We start from the raw sequence: 20,072 nt of genomic DNA on the forward strand, positions 1-20,072 counted from the left end.
ATTCATTACTAGTAGACTTTCACTTTAAGAAATGTTAAAAGAAGTATTTTCAAGCAGAAGGAAAATGACACCAGATTGGAATATGGATCTACACAAAAGATTAAGAATACTGGAATAGGGACTTCCCTGGTTGTTCAGTGTTTAAAAATCTGCCTTCCAATGCAGGGGTCAAGGGTTCAATCCCTGTTCCGGGAATATCCCACATGCGATGGAGCAACTAAACCTGTACGTCACAAGTACTGAGGCTGCACTCTAGAGCCTGTGTGCCACAATTACTGAAGCCCATGCACCTAGAGTCTGTGCTCTGCAACAACAGAAGACATCCAGTGAGAAGCCAGTGCACTGCAACGAAGAGTAGGCCCTGCTCACTGCAACTGGAGAAAGCCCCGGCGAAGCAAAAAAGACCCAACGCAGCAAAAAAATAAATTAAAGAAATACTTAAAAATTTTTTAAAAGGATTTTAGTCATTCAATATATGTCTCTGAACACAATGGAAATAAACTAGAAATTAACAAATCTGAAAAAGCTCCAAATATTTGGAAACTAAACAACACACTTCTGAGTAAATTGTGGTCAAAGAAGAAATCAAAAGGGAAATCAGAAACTATTTTGAACTCACTGAAACTGAAAACATAATATGTCAACATGTGGGATATTGCTAAATCTGTACTCAGCTTCCTCAACTTCCACCTTAATCTGGGAAAACGAGAGCAAATTAAACACAGAGTAAGAGAAGAAAGAACACAATAAAGATCAAAGTAGAAATAAATAAAATGGATAACAGAAAAATACTATAGATATTAAAAGGATAATAAGAGAATATATAGAATAAACCAATAAATTCAAGATGAAATGGACAAATTCCTTGAAAGACAAGCACTACTAAAGTTTATTCAATAATATAAATATTAGGGCTTCCCTGGTGGCACAGTGTTTGAGAGTCCACCTGCCAATGCAGGGGACACGGGTTCGTGCTCCGGTCTGTGAAGATTCCACATGCCACACAGTGGCTAGGCCCGTGAGCCATGGCCGATGAGCCTGCACGTCTGGAGCCTGTGCTCTGCAACGAGAGAGGCCACTACAGTGAGAGGCCCGCAAAAAAAAAAAAAAAAAAAAAAAAAGAATAGAGCTATTAAAGAAATTGGACGTACAGTTTAAAACCTTCCAACAAAGAAAGCTTCAAATCCAGGTGGCTTAACTGATAAATTCTACTGAACATTTAAGGAATAAAATAATGTCAATTCTACACAAACACTACCAGAAAGTTGAAGGGAAGGGAATATTTCCCAACTTATTTATAAGGCCAACTTTCACCGTATCAAAAATAGACAATAACATTACAAGAAAACTATAGACCAATATCTCATATGAACACAGAGGCAAAAAGTTTTAACAAAATTTTAACATATCAAATCCAGTATTGTATAAAAAGATGATACATCATGACCAACTGGGTTTATCTCAAGAATGAAAGGTTGGTTTAATATTTGAAAATCAATTTACCCAACTTAGTACACTAAAAAAGAAAAATCAGGACTTCTCTGGTGGGGCAGTGGTTAAGAATCCACCTGCCAGTGCAGGGGACATGGGTTTCAGCCCTGGTCCAGGAAGATCCCACATGCCACGGAGCAACTAAGCCCGTGCACCACAACTAATGAACCTGCGCTCTAGAGCCTGTGAGCCACAACTACTGAGCCCATGTGCCACAACTAGTGAAGCTCATTCACCTAGAGACTGTGCCCTGCAACAAGAGAAGCCACCGCAATGAGAAGCATGCATACTGCAACGAAGTTTAGTCCCTGCTCACCACAACTAGAGAAAGCCTGTGTGCAGCAATGAAGACCCAAAACAGCCAAAAATAAATAAACAAATTAAGAAAAAAAAGAAGGGAAAAATCACATAATCATTGCAATAGATGCAGGAAAAAAACGAAATAATCTAACATTCATTCCTGATTAAAGAAAATAACAGCCCTCAGTACACTAGGAATGGAAGGAGACTTCCTCAACTTGATAAATGATTTTTACAAAAAACTTAACATCATATTTAATGCTGAAGAACAAAGTACTTTCTCTCCAGAATCACGAAAAAAGCAAGGATGTCTGCTCTCATTACTTCTATTTGACATTGCACTGAAGGTTCTAGCCAGTGCAATAGGGAAACAAAAAAAAAGAGATACTCAGAATGGAAAGGGAGAAGTAAAATGATCTTTAATTGCAGATAACATGATTATGTAGAAAACCTGATAGAATCTACAAAATTGCTACTGGAACTAATAAATGAGTTTATCAAGTTTGCAGGGTACAAGATCAACATTCAAAAAGATTAATTTATCTCAACAAACAATCAGAGATCAAAGTTTTAAAATACTACTTATAATAGAATCAAACATATAAAATACTTAAAATAAATCTGATAAAATATGTAAAAGACTTGCACACTGAAAACTGTAAAATATTGCTGGGGGAAATTAAGGAAGACCTAAATAAATGGAGAGATATAATGTATTCATGGATCTGTAGATTCAATATTGATACGATATCAATTCTCCCCAAATTGATTTATAGATCAAAATCCCAGTAGGCTTTTCTATAGAAATAGACAAGCTAATTCTAAATTTTATATGGAAATAAAATTTAGAATAACTAAAACAACGCTGAAAAAGAACAAAGTTGAAGAACTAACAGTAACTGATTTCAAGGCTTATGAAGCTACTCTTTCAAGACATTGTGATAGTAGCGTAAAGACACACAAAAAATCAAAGGAACAGAATAGAAAGTTCAGAAGTACAGAGATGTGGACAACTGACTTTCACGTTCAAAGGCATTTGAGAGGAGAAACGATAGTCTTTTCAGCAAATGATGCTGGAACAATTGAATATCCAGGTGCAAAAAAAAAGAACTTCCATCCAAACCATATACAGAAATGAACTGAAATTGGTTCAAAGATCTAAATGTAAAACATAAAACTTCTAGAGCAAAACAAGTGAAAAATTTTATGACCTTGACTTACGCATGATTTCTTAGATACAACACCAAAAACATAATCCATAAAAGAAAAAAATAGATAAATTAGCCACCATCAAAATTAAGAATTTCTGCCCTGCAAAAGACACTACGGAGAGAATGAAAAGATGAGTCCCAGAATGGGAGAAAATACTTAGCAACTTACACATTGGATAAAGGACTAATTTCAAGAATATATAAAGAACTCTCAAAACTCCAGAAAAATATAGATAAAAGACTCAAAGATATACATATGGAAAATAAGCATATGAAAAGATGTTTGACAAGATTAATCATTAGGGATGCTAGAGTGAGAAAAAGTTACAAACCTATTAAACTATCTAAAAATGAAAATACTGAGCATAGCAAGTGTTGGCTGCAACATGAAGAGATGCAACTCTCATATGCTGCTGGTAAGAGATGTAAAATGATCAAACCACTATGGAAAATAGGTATTTTTTAAAAACTTAAACATACACTTACCAATGATCCAGCCATTCTACTTGCAGGTATTTACCCAAGAGAAATGGAAGTATACATCCATACAAAGACTAGTACACAAATATTCATAGCAACTTTATCTGTGATAGACAAAGACTGAAACAACTCACATGTCCATTAATGGTGAATAGATAAATTGGGGTACATCCGTATAATGGAATAATATTCAACAACAAACAGAAATGAATTACTGATAAATACAAAAATATGGATGAAGATTAAAATAATCATGCTGAGTTAGAAGCCAGTTAGAAAAAAGTATACACTGCATGATTTCATTTACATAAAATTCTAGAAAATTAAAACAGAAAGCACATCAATGGTTGCATGGCGATTGGAAAGGGCAAGGAACGATGGGAAGCAATAATTACAAAGAAACATTAAGAAACTTTCTGAGGTGATGAACATTTTGATTTTGGTGATGTCTTCATGGTGTGTATGTATGTGTGTGTGTGAACACAGATTACTGTATGTCAATTATACCTCAAAAAGCTGTTAAAAGACATCATATTATATGAGAGAGACACTTGGGGAAAATTGAACAGCAACTCTTTATTAGGTAATATTATTGTGCAGGAATTTAATTTCTTCAATACTGTGTGTTAACAGTATTGTAGTTACATAGGGAAATTATTTTTTTATTTTTTATTTTTTATTTTTTTTGCGGTACACAGGCCTCTCACTGTTGTGGCCTCTCCCGTTGCAGAGCACAGGTTCCAGACGCGCAGGCCCAGCGGCCATGATTCACGGGCCCAGCCATTCCACGGCATGTGGGATCTTCCCGGAACGGGGCACGAACCCACGTCTCCTGAATCAGCAGGTGGACTCTCAACCACTGCGCCACCAGGGAAGCCCCGGGAAATAATTTTTAATATCCAGAGAGGAGGACATCCAGGTGACAAGAGAGGGATCACAATTGTGGCAGATGCTGTTGGAGGCTGAAGAAGATGAGGCTAGAGCAGTGACCGATGTGTGATGGCGTGGTGAAGACACTCATTTGTCAGCTGACCTGACAAAGACGGTTGGAACAGACTGCTAAATGCAGGCTTCTTTCCGCATACTAATCTCATGCAATCCCCTCACCTAGCCTTGGCATAACAGAAACTTTCTATTAGCTTGCCATACTGGAGGGGGGATGGCACAATTTAAGGTGCAGTAAGTTGTGTAATAAACTATCACAATATGGTTCTACATAAATAATTTTTTTTAAATGGCAAAAAAAAGAAACTTGACCCTTCCCTCAAAACATATATGAAAATTAACTCAAAATGAATCATAGACCTAAATGGAACTATACAACTTCCGGAAGAAAACATAGGAGAAAATCTTTGTGATTTTGGGTTACACAATGGGGTCTCAGAAAAAGATTTCTTAGATAAGACACAAAAAAGCACAAACCATCCAAGAAAAATTGCTAAGGGACTTCCCTCGTGGTTAAGACTCCAAGTTCCCAAAGCAGGGAGCCCGGGTTCGATCCCTGGTCAGGGAACTAGATCCCACATGCATGCTGCAACTAAGAGTTCGCATGCCACAGCTAAGAAGCCCATTAGCCGCAACTAAGGAGTCCATCTGCTGCAACTAAGACCCAGTACAACCAAATAAATAAATTAAATAAATATGAAAAAAAATTGCTAAATTACAATTCATCAAACATTTAAAACTTCTAGTCTGCAGAAACATTTTAATACAATGAAGATAAGTCATAATCTGGGAGAAGATATTTACTAAACACATCTGAGAGAAAGGACTTTTTCCATTGCTTTTTATATAAAGCACTCTTAAAACTCAATATAAATATCCAATTAAAAAATGTATTTTAACAGACACTTCATTTAAAAAGATGTTTGCACATGAATAGACACTCAACATCATCAGCTATTACAGAAATGCAAAATGTGGCACAAACCATGAGATGGAACTATAACCTACTAGAAAGGCTAAATTTTTTTAAAAAACAAATATAATGATCAGGTGACAAAGTGGAGAAACTGCAACTCTCATAGACTGCTAGTGGGAAAGCAAAATGGCACAGGCACTTTAGAAAAAAGTTTAGCAGTTTCTTAAAAACTTAAATATGCACTTAGCATACAGTGAAGCAATCCCACACTTATGTATTTTACCCCAAAGAAATGAAAACATATGTTCACACACACATGTGAGTGTTTTCAGAGGCTTTGTTTATAATAGCCAAAAAACTAGAAACAACTCAAATGTTCATCAAATAATGAATGCATAAACAAATGTGTATCCACATAACTAGAATACTACTCAGCAATAAAAAGGAATGAAATACTGACAGGTGCAACAAAACAGATGAATTTCCAAAGAGACTGGCTAAGTGAACAAAGCCAAAAACAAAAAGCCACATTCCACATGATTTCATTTATTAGATATTCTGGAAAAGGCAACATTATACAGACAAAAATCAGATTGGTGGTTGCCAAGGGGTGGTAGTGGGAGGAGGATGGATTGACTAGAAAGGGACATAAGGGGTCTTTTGAGAGTGCAGAAGTTTTCTTTACCTCAAATGAGGTGGTGGCTACAGAACTATACGTTTGTCAAAACACATCACACTGTACATTTAAAAATAGTGAATTTTGTTAAATGAAAATTATAAATATATCTGACTTAAGAAAATAATAAAAGAACACTAAAAAAAAACAATTGAGTGAAAATAAATGTCAGAGAAATCAACTTACAGTTTTTCCAATTCAAGGGTCATCATGAGGATGCTTTCAATGGTTGTAAGTGACACTTGCGTTGTTCCCATGTCTCTGAAGGAGAAGCCCAAACAAGCATGATATAAAACCCAAAGACAAAAATTCTACACTTAAAAAGATACTTAACATGTGATTACTTCAATTCTGGCTTCTGACTTGCCATAGATGATAATTCCAAAGAGCTCTTATTGAAGAAATTTAAATTTGCATCATCAAATGAATGACCTTGGTGCTGAACAGCACAATCATTTTTTATTATCCGAACTTCTCATTTTCAATTGCATCTACCTCTTTGATCACTCTTTAAAAAAAATAATGTACCCCATTCCTTTTTGCTTTCTGGGATAAATAATATTCCTACATGCATCTACACCTTCCATAACTATATGTGTTCTTCAACACTGTTTTCATTCTCTGTTGGCTGTCTTACCCATATATATTCTTTCTTAATCCTTTTCTTTGCCAATAACTGTTATTTTCAATAACCCAGTTAAAATCTAAATTATGACATTTCAGCCAAAGTACTCAGTCTTTGACGAAAGCAAAAAAGAGCAGAAATTATCTCATGAGCCATGAAACTGTTGCAATACTTACAAATATTTTAATGCTGGCAATTTAAAAAGATAAGAATCTTCAACTGTTGTCAAAGGATTACGATTGAGAATTCTGAAAAATGGAATGGAATTAAAATTATCTGTATTTTCATTTACTTCCATGAAAGCTTATATTCATTTTTTTTGGTATGGAACTTGAAGGTTAAAAAAAAATCATTTTCTGTCTTTACCTATAAATCACCCTTAGAATCTGTAAAACACTCTTTCATTGGGAACGACCCAGGTCTCCAGATGATAAAGTGGAAAAGAGAAACAAACAAACAAACAAAAATTAGAAACAAAGTGGCTAGCAAAGAAAAAATATGCCAAAGAACGTTTCAGGTTCAAAACCCTTGAAGTGACTATGCTGGTAGGAAGCCCTTGCTCTGTAAAAAAGTACTATTTCTAGTGTCCTCCATAATTCAAGGGGTTTTTCTTTCATCTCTACAAATTTTTTAAAATTTCATGATTTAAACTACCCAGTTAAAGACAAAAATAGGACTAATTCCTTGGTTCTGGAGCCAAAGAAGCAGAGATAAATCCAAGAGGAACTGGTAAAAGCCATACTCCCATCACATAGTTCCACGTGTATCCTTGTCATACCCTTTGTTACTGTGTATGTAATCACCTGTTTACTTGTCAGTCTCCTAGATTGTCAGCAACTTGAAAGCAGGGACCACACATTATTCTCATTATTATTCCTGTGCCTTACATAGTGGCTAATATTTACCAGGTATTTAATAAATGTTTGCTGAATAAATAAATAACATTTTGTTTATATATCAATAAAATAAACAAATTAATTTTGGGGAACAAAATTGTATTCCAAAATGCTGGAATACATTTTCTTCTTAGTTCTTTCTTTCTTTCTTTTTTTTTTCTTCGTAGTTCTTCACAACAAATACGGGGGGGGAAAGAAAACAGAAACAGGAAGAAAGAAAAGAATATCTGACTTTAGGTTAACACTACTCAAGAATTATTAGCATATTTGTGCACAATATTATAAAGATAATTATCAAAACTAATATATTTTGGGTTGCCAGGCATCTGTGATCAGCATTTAACAGTTAATCCTCACAGTAACCTTATGTGATAGATATATTACTCCATTGAACAAATGAGGAAACTGAGGCACAGAGAAGTTACATAACTTGTCTTAAGTCATAAAGCTAGTGAGAAGCAGAGCTGGAATTTGAACTCAGTTCTGACGCTAAAGCCTGTGTTTAACCTGAATGAAAAAAAAGGGGGGGTGTTAATACATCTGTTACTTGAACCTTAACTTTGAGAGCACTAAATATATAAATACCATTTCAAACTTCATCTACCCATCTGGGAAAGCCTCTATGATAATTATATTTTCTCTTTTTATTTATTATTTCTCCTTTAATTTATTTTTTCCTTAATCATCTCCCATCATAAATATTTAATTAGCCTATGGTCATTGAGACTTTACAGATTTTAAAAAATATTGCACTAAAATCAGTAAAAATGATGGAGGAAAGACATCGGAAAATTCATCCCTCCATAGAAGCCACAATACCAATAACAACAAAAACAACAACAAAACTGGCAAAAATCAGAATCAACTTCTTTTGAACTCTGGAAATTTAACCAACAGGCTTGCAGCACATGGGGGAGCAATTTCTTCAAGGAAAACAAATTAATTTCGGTAAGAACAATGAGATCTGTGTTGCTTTAACTTGTTCTTGACCTTTGCTCTCCATACCAGTGGTAGCCTTGGAAAAACAGCCCACATCCCTGGTACCAGAAGGAGCAGCATGGACTGGGAGGGCCTTCAAAGCCTCATTCCCAAAGAACTGTCATTGTTTTACATGTCTGGTGGTCCCCTGGAAGACCTCACTTGCAAGGCTTTCCTTTGACCTGACCGAGAGCTGTCTGGTGAGAAAAGCTGCTCCTCAGGTGGCATTTCTGGAAAACATTTTCAAGCAAATATTTTAACATGGCGGTTGCATGAGGCAATGGATAACAGTTTGGGGCAATAAACAGCCCAACCGAGAAGCTTAAAGAGAAAAGCTGAGGAATGAGATGTCCATGGAGACTTTGAAATGTTCCAATGTATTCCTGGGAAACTGGAAGACCACAAGACATATTCCTGGGAAACTAGGAAAATAACTGTTAGCATTAATAAAAGAATTCATCAAGGTTGTAGGATATAAGATCAATATTATTTCTACACACCAGCAATGAGTAATCCAAAAATGAAATTAAGAAAACAATTCTATGTGTAACAGCATCAAAACAAGTAAAATACTTAGGGTAAAATTTAACCAAGTAAGGGCAAGATTCACTCTGAAATGTACAAAACTGTTGAAAGAAATTGAAGAAGATCTAAATAAATATAAAGGCATACTGGATTCATGGACTGGAAGATTATCTTATTAAAATGTCACTCTTTCCCAAATCGACCTATGGTTCCATTGCAATTCCTATCAAAATCCCAGCTGACTTCTTTACAGAAACTGCCAAGCTAATTCTAAAATTCATATGGCAATTCAAGGAAACAGAATAACCAAAACAATGTTGGTAAAGAACAAGTGGGAGGACTCACACATCCTGGTTTCAAAACTCAGTTCAAAACTACTGCAATCACAGTGTGGTACTGGAATAAGAACAGACATGTAAATCAATGGAACACAATTGGCAGTATAGAAATAAACTCTCATATGTATGGTCTATTGATTTTCAACAAGCGTGCCAAAACAATTCAATGTGGAAAGAACAGTCTTTTCAAATAATGCTGGGACAACAGTACATCCACACACAAAATAATGAAGCTGGACTCCTACACTTCACACCATATATGAAAATCAACTGAAAATGGATCAAATATCCAAATATAAGAGCTAAAGCTATAAAACTCTTAGAAGAAAACAGAGGGCTAAATCTTTATGACCTTGCATTACACAATAGTTTCTTAGATATGATACCAGAAGCACAAACAATCAAAGGAAATATAGATAAATGGGATTTTATAAAAATTAAAAAGTTTGTCCTTCAAAGGACACTATCAGGAAAGTGAATAAACATATAGAATGGGAGAAAATACTACAGGTGGGAAGAATAAGATGCAGTTGGGAGAAGAAAAGTATGGTAGTTTCTAGGTGTGACAATCTCAAAATTTTGAACTATTACAAATAAAACAGCCACCCTGAATCACGGCAAAGGGCAGACCCAAGTTATTTTTGTTTTTAATGTTTATGCCTTTTAAATCTGAGAAGCTGCCAGGATTCTAGTACATAGCAAAAAGTGATGACAGCACCCTGAAGTGTGTCAGCTTTTGTGTGTACATAGCTATCTAAAGGAAACCAATACTAGTTGTCGAGGGGAGCATTAGGGCGGCTCTGTGACCGCAGCTCAATTTGCCTTCATAGTGTGGCCACACCTCCCTCATTGATATTCTCAACAACGGGGTAAATAATTTAATAGGGATAAGGCTTTGATTTTCCTCTTAATGTCTCTTAGTGCTTATGTTCTAGGTACAATATTGATGTACCACAGAAAAGGAAGCATGTGAATGTGCTCTGTCTGGTTAAGTTATATAGCCTTTGTACATTGTAGAGTCCTTCAGTTTCTAAAATCATGGAGCTTGTATTGTTAGAACCAATGAAGTGACTAAAAGAATTTTTAAAAATACGTCATCAATCGGGACCTGCATAGGTGAATGAAGGAGAAACAATTTATAGTCAGAAAAAAAAGTAAAGTTAACATTTAGGATTATCAACCACTGCTGGTTTTCCATAATATATTTCATTCTTGATTTTATCAGAAAGAAATATGATTACTACCAGCAGTCAAAAAGTGGTACTTTATTAATTAATAAGCTCTTGGCTCATCTTTGAGGTAGATTTCGGATTTAAAATAGACTACCACACTGCTAACTACTTCACCTGATGTTTGTCAATATCATAGAGGATTGATTCTAGAAACCTACAGACTTATAATTACCTGAAAACTGGTGATGAATCAAGGTTTTGTGGGGCCTGTACCTCATGTACTTCGGGAAATCCTATCTAATAAAAACATGCAAAGTTATGAATACAAAAATTGCTAGGACCCCGCTCAATATCTTGGAAGGAACCTATGCAAGTGAGGAGCCCTGAAGCCTAAGCCTCATTGTATTCATGATAAATCCACCTCATCTGGGGCCCTTTTTCAAACTTATTTAATACAGGCAACTTATAAACACCCCAGTAATATGTCATAATAGGTAGTAAAATGACTTAACTCGAGGGTGGCATCTTCCCTTGGCGGCTTGCCTTTGGAAAGAGATGCAATAAAGTTTATATATCACTATGGCAAATATTTCCTGAAGCAAATTACCTTTGTCTACTAGAAAGAGCCCAAAACAAAGACTTACTATACTGTGACAATCTTTTTAAAGTAACTGTGAACGAGTTTTAGGAGTACAGTACTAATTTATTTCCAACACCAGATAGTTCTGATTCTTTCACTAACTTTTTCTGTCATTTAAGAGGAACACAAATTCAAAAGGAACAAGTTCCTGCCTCTTCCATTACAAATCTTTTCTAACCTACCACCCATTTTCTACTTCATCACCCCCCTTCCTCACCTTGTTACCCCGCTGCATAGATGCTAGAATGGCTCTCATATATGTCTTCCTATCAACATCCATCTTTCTCCTCCCAGTATGAAAGCTTCTTGGGGACAAAGTCCCTGGCGTATGCATGTTTGTATCCGCAGCACTTAGGACAGTGCTGACACACAGTGGGCATGGCACTCAGTGAATGTTTTCTGAATGAATTCATTAATTTTTAAACTGTGATTAATTGATTTATTTTTTTATTTCCACAATGTATTTTCCCGTGTTGCCTACATAACTATAGTGAAACTCTGATACTTATAAGGAAGTCTTGATGTTATAGGATGTTTAGGAAAGGTGGTGAGGTTATGACGTTATATTGACGCTACTAAAACCTCCTGGTGAAGGGACCCCATCAGCCTGCTCCCCTGTGTGCTGGCAAAAGAAAAACTGACCCTTGATACTCTCTCCCCAAGGTAGGCATCAGCAAAGTAACAAGGGAAAGAAAGGAGGCCGCTAAAAATAGGCATCTGCAGGAATTGCTAATCCAGCTCCAGACACAGCCTCAACACCTTCATTAACCCAAAATGTGTGAACTGTGTGAAACTGGATTTCTAAACCACAAGCCAGGTAAGAGAGTCTTTTCCAAAGTCAGGTGTAGAAGAGCTCTTTTCCTCGAGTCTAAAATCAACTTCGGGCCATTGAAAGTACCCACTATCATTTCCCTGTGTCAAGAGAAATCACAGAACTTTTGAGCTGAAGGGCTGTAAAACCCACACTTCTTATTGAAGAGTAGTCAGCAAAGAAAGTACATTGAATTAGGCTACAGCAATGTATTTTCTTCATATGTTTCACACTATAGCTGAACACAAACAATGTCTTTTCCCATACTACAAACGTTCCTATTGACCACAGATAATTCACTTCAGAGATACATGCTTTTTGAAAAATAATGTTCTGGGTGGCTGGGGAGAGCCTGTGGTGGGTGTTCAGGAATTCTTTCTGCTTTACCATTTAAAAGAGCTAATAATGGTTGGAGAAGCACCCACACCTTTTGCTCCCTGAAGAATTCGGTGCTATAGTTAGTTCTTTGCAGCTCTGTGTTGCATACATTTTAAGCAGTTAGGAATTTTGCAAATGAGCAGGAATCAAAGTTAAATTCAAAAGTGGAACTTCATGGACCATTCGCATACTGGAGAGGCATCAGTTGGATTCCATGACAATGCTAATTTGAGTGTTTTTGCTTGGTGCCTTTTATTGCCTGTACCAAAGATCAGTAATATGGAAAGCAGGGTGTTTCATATATATGAGTTAAACAAGTCTCTTGGCCTCTTTGTACCTTAGTTTCCTAATTTTAAAGGAAAATAAATTGCTCTCAAGACATACTTTCCAGAATTCATACTGAGCTTACACCAGCTAACCAATAACTGCATGATTTTTTTACACAGTGTTTTTTACATGCATTCATCTTCTATTTCACTTACAACTTGTATAATACCTGCATTCCATGCCAGGCCTGAAACTTTCCAAATCTAAGTTCTGTGAGTAAATTGCAACCAAGATTTCTACAAAAAAAGATACCAGAAAAAGAAGAAGACAAATATGTATTCTTTCAGAACATTTATCCTTTGGCAAATATTCTAATTTATATATGATGAAACATAACATCAGTACTCCCTCCATACACTAAAGTAATCTCACTGTGGAAGACATTATGATTTATACTTTCATGATTATATATGGGGTGCATTAGATACAAACTAGTAAATGCTCATTAAATACTTGTGTTAAGTGATCCTTATATCTCTAGAAAGGCAGCACTATTAACATTTTGGGCTGGATAATTCTTTGCTGTCGGAGGCTTTCCTGTACACTGTTGGATGTTTGTAGTATCTCTGGCCTCTGTCCACTAGATGCCAGTAGCATATACAGTTCTGACAAGCAAAAATGTCTCCAGACACTACCAAATGTCACCTACGTGCCAAATCACCCTGGTTGAGAATCACTGCTCTATAATTATTCACTCTGATCTGTGTAATATTTCTCACATTAATCTTTGCTAGAGAGAAAAAGGATTTGCTACAAAATTTTAGCAGCAATTTTAATCAAAATGAGTAACAAATTAATTTTATAAATAATCAAACTTTATAAAAATTTCAAATATAATGAAGTTATATTTGTAACTTACATAAACTGCAAAAAAGGTAGTGGTTCAAATGTACGTTGTACAACAGACGGTATTTTATTGCAGGAAAAATTTCTAGGAAATGTAAAAGGAAAATATTGCCTCAATTAGCTATTAGATATCTAAGTAGTAGGAATAACTAGTAGAGGTTAGAATGATAATAATAAATAAGAAGCTTTGGTCTAAACTCCAAACCTTAGGAATTACTATTTGAATCTTCCAGAGCCCCTAACCCTGCCTTCACCTCTCTTAAGAGTCTCACCTTCAGGATCTTCATAAATTAAATGTACAACTATAGATCAATAGATTTTGGAGGTAACCTTTCCTGAGAGCAGAAGCATTGATTAGATTCCACCTTTTGTGGTCTCATCAAATTCTAGATTATGAGCTCAAAGATTTTATCTCTATATATCATTATAATTTCTAATATTAAAAGGAATATTCTTATATTTAAACACTTCTCAGTATAGTTCTGTTTTTCTAGGCCAATTCATTACCAAAAGAAATAAAAGATACCCTTTCACACAACTTGAAAGGAAGTTACTCCTATCATTAATATGTAAATTTAATTCAGTATTACACTTTCTATCATATGGACTTTTATTCGAAAATACCTACTCTTGACTATAGCTGACTATCTTATTTCCATTGATTCCAGCTTCGTCACTCATTTCACCTGGATGGGTATAACTGTCTTCTGACTGGTGTTTCCATCTCTACCCTCTCCCTTTCTAAGCCATCCTACACGTGATCGCCAGATTAACACTCTGTAAGTGGTTCTCAAATACCAGCATCACTTGTGAATTATTGAAGATACAAATACTCAGCCCTACTCTGGACCTCTTGAATCAGTAACTGTGGGGGTGGAGCTTGTGTTTTCACAAGCCCTCCAAGTGGTTGGTTCTGTTGCAGGCTAAAGCTTGTCCTAAGCACTGCTGTGGTAACATGGTGCTTGGCATGTTATCCTTGGCTTGGCCTCCAAAACTCTAGATGATCTGGCTCTAATCTTCTACTCTTCCCACTTGTACTCTACAGGTACTCAGAGTATTTCTCCTGTGCTTTGTCTTTCTCCCACTTTCCTTTTGCAACCTTATTCTTCCCAAGATGTCTGTCATTGATACCAAATGGCCCTTCAAGGTCCCGTTTAAACAGCATTGCTCTAGTAACATCTTCCCTGATCCAATTTGAAGTATTTTTTCCCTATTTTGTGCTCCAGTACCAACTTATACTACTCATTGCACATATTCATTTCTTTCTTTAAATATAGCTATTTTTGCATTTCCTCTGAGCATAAACTCCTTCAAAGTATGGACTAGATCCTGCTTATGTGAATTGTATATCATGTTTAAAGCCAACGCGTGGACATAAAGCAAACTCAAATATTTATAAAATCAACAAATAGCTGGGGAGTGGAGAGAAGGAGGAAATGACTGTTTTAAAATAAATGTAGTTTTATTACTTCATTGTGCCTCCATAACATTTTGTGATTATGGTTTGAGCTTATTATATGTTTTTTACCCTGTGAGATCATGAGTTGCTAAAAGGAATCCTGTCTTACCCATCTTAATGTTTACAACACTAGGCATAGTGCGTATTAGCATATTCTTTCTTCGCTTTTTTATTGATTGGCATTTTTTTTAAGAATGAGAATACTTATGCTAACATGAAATAATCAGATTATAAAGTATTTCATAGTAGAAGTAATGAAGGCCTTAGCCCACTGAGCAGTTATTTTATTTGTTCTTCTCCAAACTGTGTTTCTAAGGTTTGGAGCCCAGATGGCAGAGAAGAGACTAATATAAAGGTGATTGTCCCTTAAGGCTTGGAAGCCTTGATAATTAAACGAACTATTTTTAGGGTCATGTGAGGCTCTTTATACCCATTTCCCTTAAGCCTTTTATATTTGCAAGAAGAATCTATTTGCTAAAGAGGATCATTCATTCGCTTAATAAAGATTAATGACATACACAACTTTGGATGCCATGGACAAAGGACAAAAACTGAGGTTTTATAGCAAAAAACACAGTTATCTGTTTATCCCTAAATTAAAAGAAATACTAGGCAAGCATTTCCTCTTTGATAAGGAAGCTGGACAGGGAATACCCTGGTGATCCAGAGGTTAGGACTCAGCGCTTCCACTGCTGGGGATCTGGGTTCAATGCCTGGTCAGGGAAATAAGACCCCACAAGTTGTGTGGCATGCCCAAAAAACAAAACAAACAAACACAAAAAACAGAAATAAAAAGGCTGGAGAGATTTTTGTTAGGGGCATTTCTGAGATGCTTATTTAGTGTGATGGTTAAATATACCACTTAACCATCATCTTAAACATTCTTAATATTAATATCACACTTCCTGCATTAAAATCCTTAACAAGTGTTTGTTATTTTGGTAACTTAATGTGTTCTTGACAATACTGATTTTTTTTAAGAGATTTTTTTTTTGATGTGGACCATTTTTAAAGTCTTTATTGAATTTATTACAATATTGCTTCTTTATTTTTATGTTTTCATTTTTGGCCATGAGGCATGTGGGATCTTAGCTCCCTGACCAGGGATCGAACCCATACCCCCTGCATTGGAAGGCAAAGTCTTAACCACTACACCACCAGGAAAGTCCCTTGGCAATACAGTTTACATAATTCATCTGCTTAAATATTTAATACTTAAATGTTAATTTAATTTAGATTAAATTATCAAAGTTAGGAGTTAATGGCATTCATATTAATCTAAGTGTTCTATATTTTCTTGTCTTGTAGGTGACAATTTGAGGTTAACTTTAATTCCTCTCATTTCACTAAACCAACTTTTTCAAACCTTTTCTGTAAAGGCCAGATAAGTAAATATTTTAGGCTTTGCAGGCCACATACAGTCTCTGTCACATATTTTTCTTCGTTTCTTTTTTTTTTTCTCATTTACAGCCCTTTAAAAATCAGTTTTAACATATGGGCTGTATAAAAACAGACTGTGGGCCAGATTTGATCCACAGGTCATAAACAAAATGTAAATACAGATGGAGACTATATGAACACTTATATAACAAGGTTCATATGGGAGCCTATAATTGCTCAGACATCATTACCACTTTTCCTCTACAACTAAAGTGTATTTTTCTATCTATACCTTGTCTGTATAATTAAAAAATTAAAAATGAATAGGAGATATTTAGTGCCAGTGATGGGCTGGGGCCCTACACAGACTCACAGGATTGTAGAATTGTATTGCTAGAAAAAATTGAAGAGATTATCTAACTTGAACCCCTTAATTACTTTATAGATAATCTACTTTATAGGTAAGAACTCATAAATAAATATGATTAACTTACAAATATCGGAGGGATAGCAAGCCTTCAAATGAGTCCTTATGTAATTCAGTCAAATCATTTTCACTGAGAATTCTGAAAAATGAAAAGGTTATTTCTGGATCAAAATGCAAAATAACTACAACTATATACTACATAGGACTAACTCCTATATGTGGAGGAAAGCTGGGTAATGGTGCCACCTAAACAAACTAATTCTTATTTGATTTAGGGATGGTGATTTCTGCTCTGTTTCCATTTAAACCTTCTTTTCACGTCACACACACACACACACACACACACACACACACACACACACACCCACCACCCACTCTTCCCACCAAATCATATAGTTAAAGCCTACTCTCTAGACCACGAAGTCTCTGTTAGAACCCAGCTCTGGGTGGCACCAACGTTGCAGAGCTGCTCTTCCCTCCTCTCTTTCCCCAAACCTTATTGGGAAGTCCCCCACACAACTGTATCAGGGCAAAGGAAGCCATCTGGTTTTATCCCCATAACAAATTTTTGAAAACTAAAATGTGAATAAAATATACATAACTGTTCAATAATTAAATTGAACAACTGTTCAACTGTTTAATAATTACAATACAGATCCCCACGTAACACCATTCATGTCAAGAAAGAATCCTGCCAGCATCCCAGAAGCCCCCCATGTGCCCTTTTCCAATCACAACCCTCTCTCTGACTTCCTAGAGGGGACCACTATCCTGACTTTAAGAATAATTGCCTTGCTTTTTAAATTTACTTTTGCCTTTTCTCTATCAGCCATAAACAACATAGTTTAGTCTTCCTTCTTTTTGAACTTTATATAAGTGGAATCATATTATATGTATTGTTTTCCACATTGCTTCTTTCATTCAACATTATTTTGTAAAATTATTTTAGTTTTGCCTGTAGTATGTAGTGTTGCATGTCCAACTACATGAGGCTTCTGAGTATTTGAAAGTGGCTAATGACACTAAGGAGTTGAATTTTTAATTTAATTAATTTCAATTATTTTAAAATTTAAAAAACAGATACGCAATGTAATTATCGGAAAATGTTTATGTTAGCAACAATCTGCATATGTGATACTACTTTTTCAACTGTAAATTTTATGCAATCTAAATATTGATCAAGTATTTGTAATAAAATTTAGCAACCAAATTGTGATTTCAAAGAGTTAGTATGGAAAAAAAAATGTAGATTCTCTCATTAATTTTTATATTGATTAAATGTAAATATGATAATACTTCGGATATTTTTAAATCCTTAGTATGAAAAAAACATAGAATATCTTATTAATAATGTATATAATGATTACATGTTAAAATGATATTTGGGATATAAGGGTTAAGTAAAAGATATTAACATTTATTTCATCTGTTTCATTTTACTTTTATTTTTAAGTGGCTACCAGAAAATTTAAGATTACTTATGTGGCTTGCATTATGTTTCTGATGAAGTCTATGACTTCTAATTATGATTATATCACACTTTATTTATTCAACAGTTGGTGTATACTGAGATTTTTTCTAGTTTTCATTTATTAAAAACAATACCGCTTTGAACATTCTTATATTTGTATCCTGATACATATTTGCCTGAGTTTGCCTAGGATGTAATAGGGATACAAAATTGTTTCCTAAGAAGTTGTGCTATTTCAAGTTGGCAGATTGAAACATGTCAAGTCTCCACCCCTTCAACTTCCACCAAAATCCCTAAGAATGATAGAAAAGATATAACTTAAAAATCACAACCTTAGCTCAATGTGTGGGAGCACCTCCCCTACCAGAAACGTCCCGGAGCTGCCTACAGGGTGATCAGTTGGAATAGTTCGGTAGGAGCAGCCGACAGCACACATCAACCCCACATCTTCCCTCCTTGATCAAGGCAGCAAAAGGTGTCTTCCTCTAGGCAGGAGCAATTGGTGTTAGAAAGGGGGCAAGGTCCCAGAACCCTGAAAGAAAGGTATGCACTCCCTGACTAGCCACAAGAAGGCACCTCCCACCTCTGCCTTATTCTCAGGGGAACCCATTGGGAGTAATAAGCCCCAACAGCTCATTTCACTTGTCCCCTAAAGCTGGGAAACAAACGCAGTAGAATCTCAACTACAAAGGTGAATTACACTCAGGAATGACCAAACAATGTGATAAAGCCAACTCCATTAAGGACAGAAATCAAAAACAAACATAAGAGCTTATAGCCAATGAATCAGAGTTAACAAAGCACAAGAGGATCTTAGGATAGCACAATTATTACCCTCAGACAGATGTAGGCAGATAGTGCATCCATTAATCAAGAATATACGAATGAAAAGTGTTAGCAATAATTTAAAAAACTCAGTATATGAGCAGCAGAAATGACAGTTAAAGAATAAATTAGGAAACTGAGAGATCCAGCCAAATACTTCTCCAGAATGCAGAATGAAGGGAGCAGAAACGATTCACAGTCAAGCCTGACCCCTGGGTCTGCCCGAGGAATGTTAACCCCTTTGCTTCAAGTGGTCTCACAATAAAGACTAGGAACATACTGCAGGGAGGAGGGGGTGGTGTTTTGCACCAGTTTCTTAAATCTGATAAGCAGGAAGGCACATAGCCAGTGACCCAAGAGTGGAGTGAGGGAGTGGTAGAGAGAGCCAGTACAGAAGAAACTCTATAAGATGTCAAAGGTTGGTTTCTCTTGCCTGGAAGTATCCCCTTCCTTGCACGTGATATTAACAGTGGTACATCCTTCAGAAGCCTTGGGGATCTGAGCACAGGCTATGTTGCCTTGTGAAGCTATTTCCACTGAGTTCTGCGTTTAAACGTTCTGCTTTTCACTCACAGTGTCTCTTGGTCACATATTTATATTAGTTCCATCTCATAGCTTATTTCCAGCTCATAAATTAATTCTTTACTCATAGCTTATGAGAATTAAAATATTACTACCTGGAAACTCTGCAACTCAGTTATTAAGGTGGTTCATATTATACAGAATATAGTCACACACATTTGTATAAGATCACTAAAACAAAAACACAAAAGACTTCAATTCCCACAAAGAACTCTTGGAGCCCTGAGCATGCTTCAAAGACCCTGACCTCAATTTGAAATTCACCATTTTAGAAGGAATCTCAGTGATTGTCAGAATACATGTTAGGGGGAATGGTCAACAGATGGTGCTAAGACTGTTTTCTCACCTCTAAGTACTGGTTTCATATTTCCAT

The 20,072-nt window shown here is 35.7% G+C and overlaps 1 protein-coding gene across 1 annotated transcript in view; it reads right to left on the reverse strand.

The window, feature by feature from the left end:
- Positions 1-18,728, reverse strand: part of LOC117312954 (leucine-rich repeat-containing protein 37A3-like) — a 45,753-nt gene extending 27,025 nt beyond the window's left edge. The window contains 6 exon segments of the mRNA XM_073794560.1: positions 6,206-6,280; positions 6,821-6,892; positions 12,865-12,945; positions 13,569-13,640; positions 16,889-17,016; positions 18,657-18,728. Of these exon segments, the coding sequence (XP_073650661.1) occupies positions 6,206-6,280; positions 6,821-6,892; positions 12,865-12,945; positions 13,569-13,640; positions 16,889-17,016; positions 18,657-18,728 (500 nt within the window).
- Positions 18,729-20,072: the final 1,344 nt, after the last annotated feature.

Source organism: Tursiops truncatus, chromosome 1, assembly GCF_011762595.2.
Source record: "Tursiops truncatus isolate mTurTru1 chromosome 1, mTurTru1.mat.Y, whole genome shotgun sequence".
NCBI classification, from domain to species: Eukaryota; Metazoa; Chordata; class Mammalia; order Artiodactyla; family Delphinidae; genus Tursiops; species Tursiops truncatus.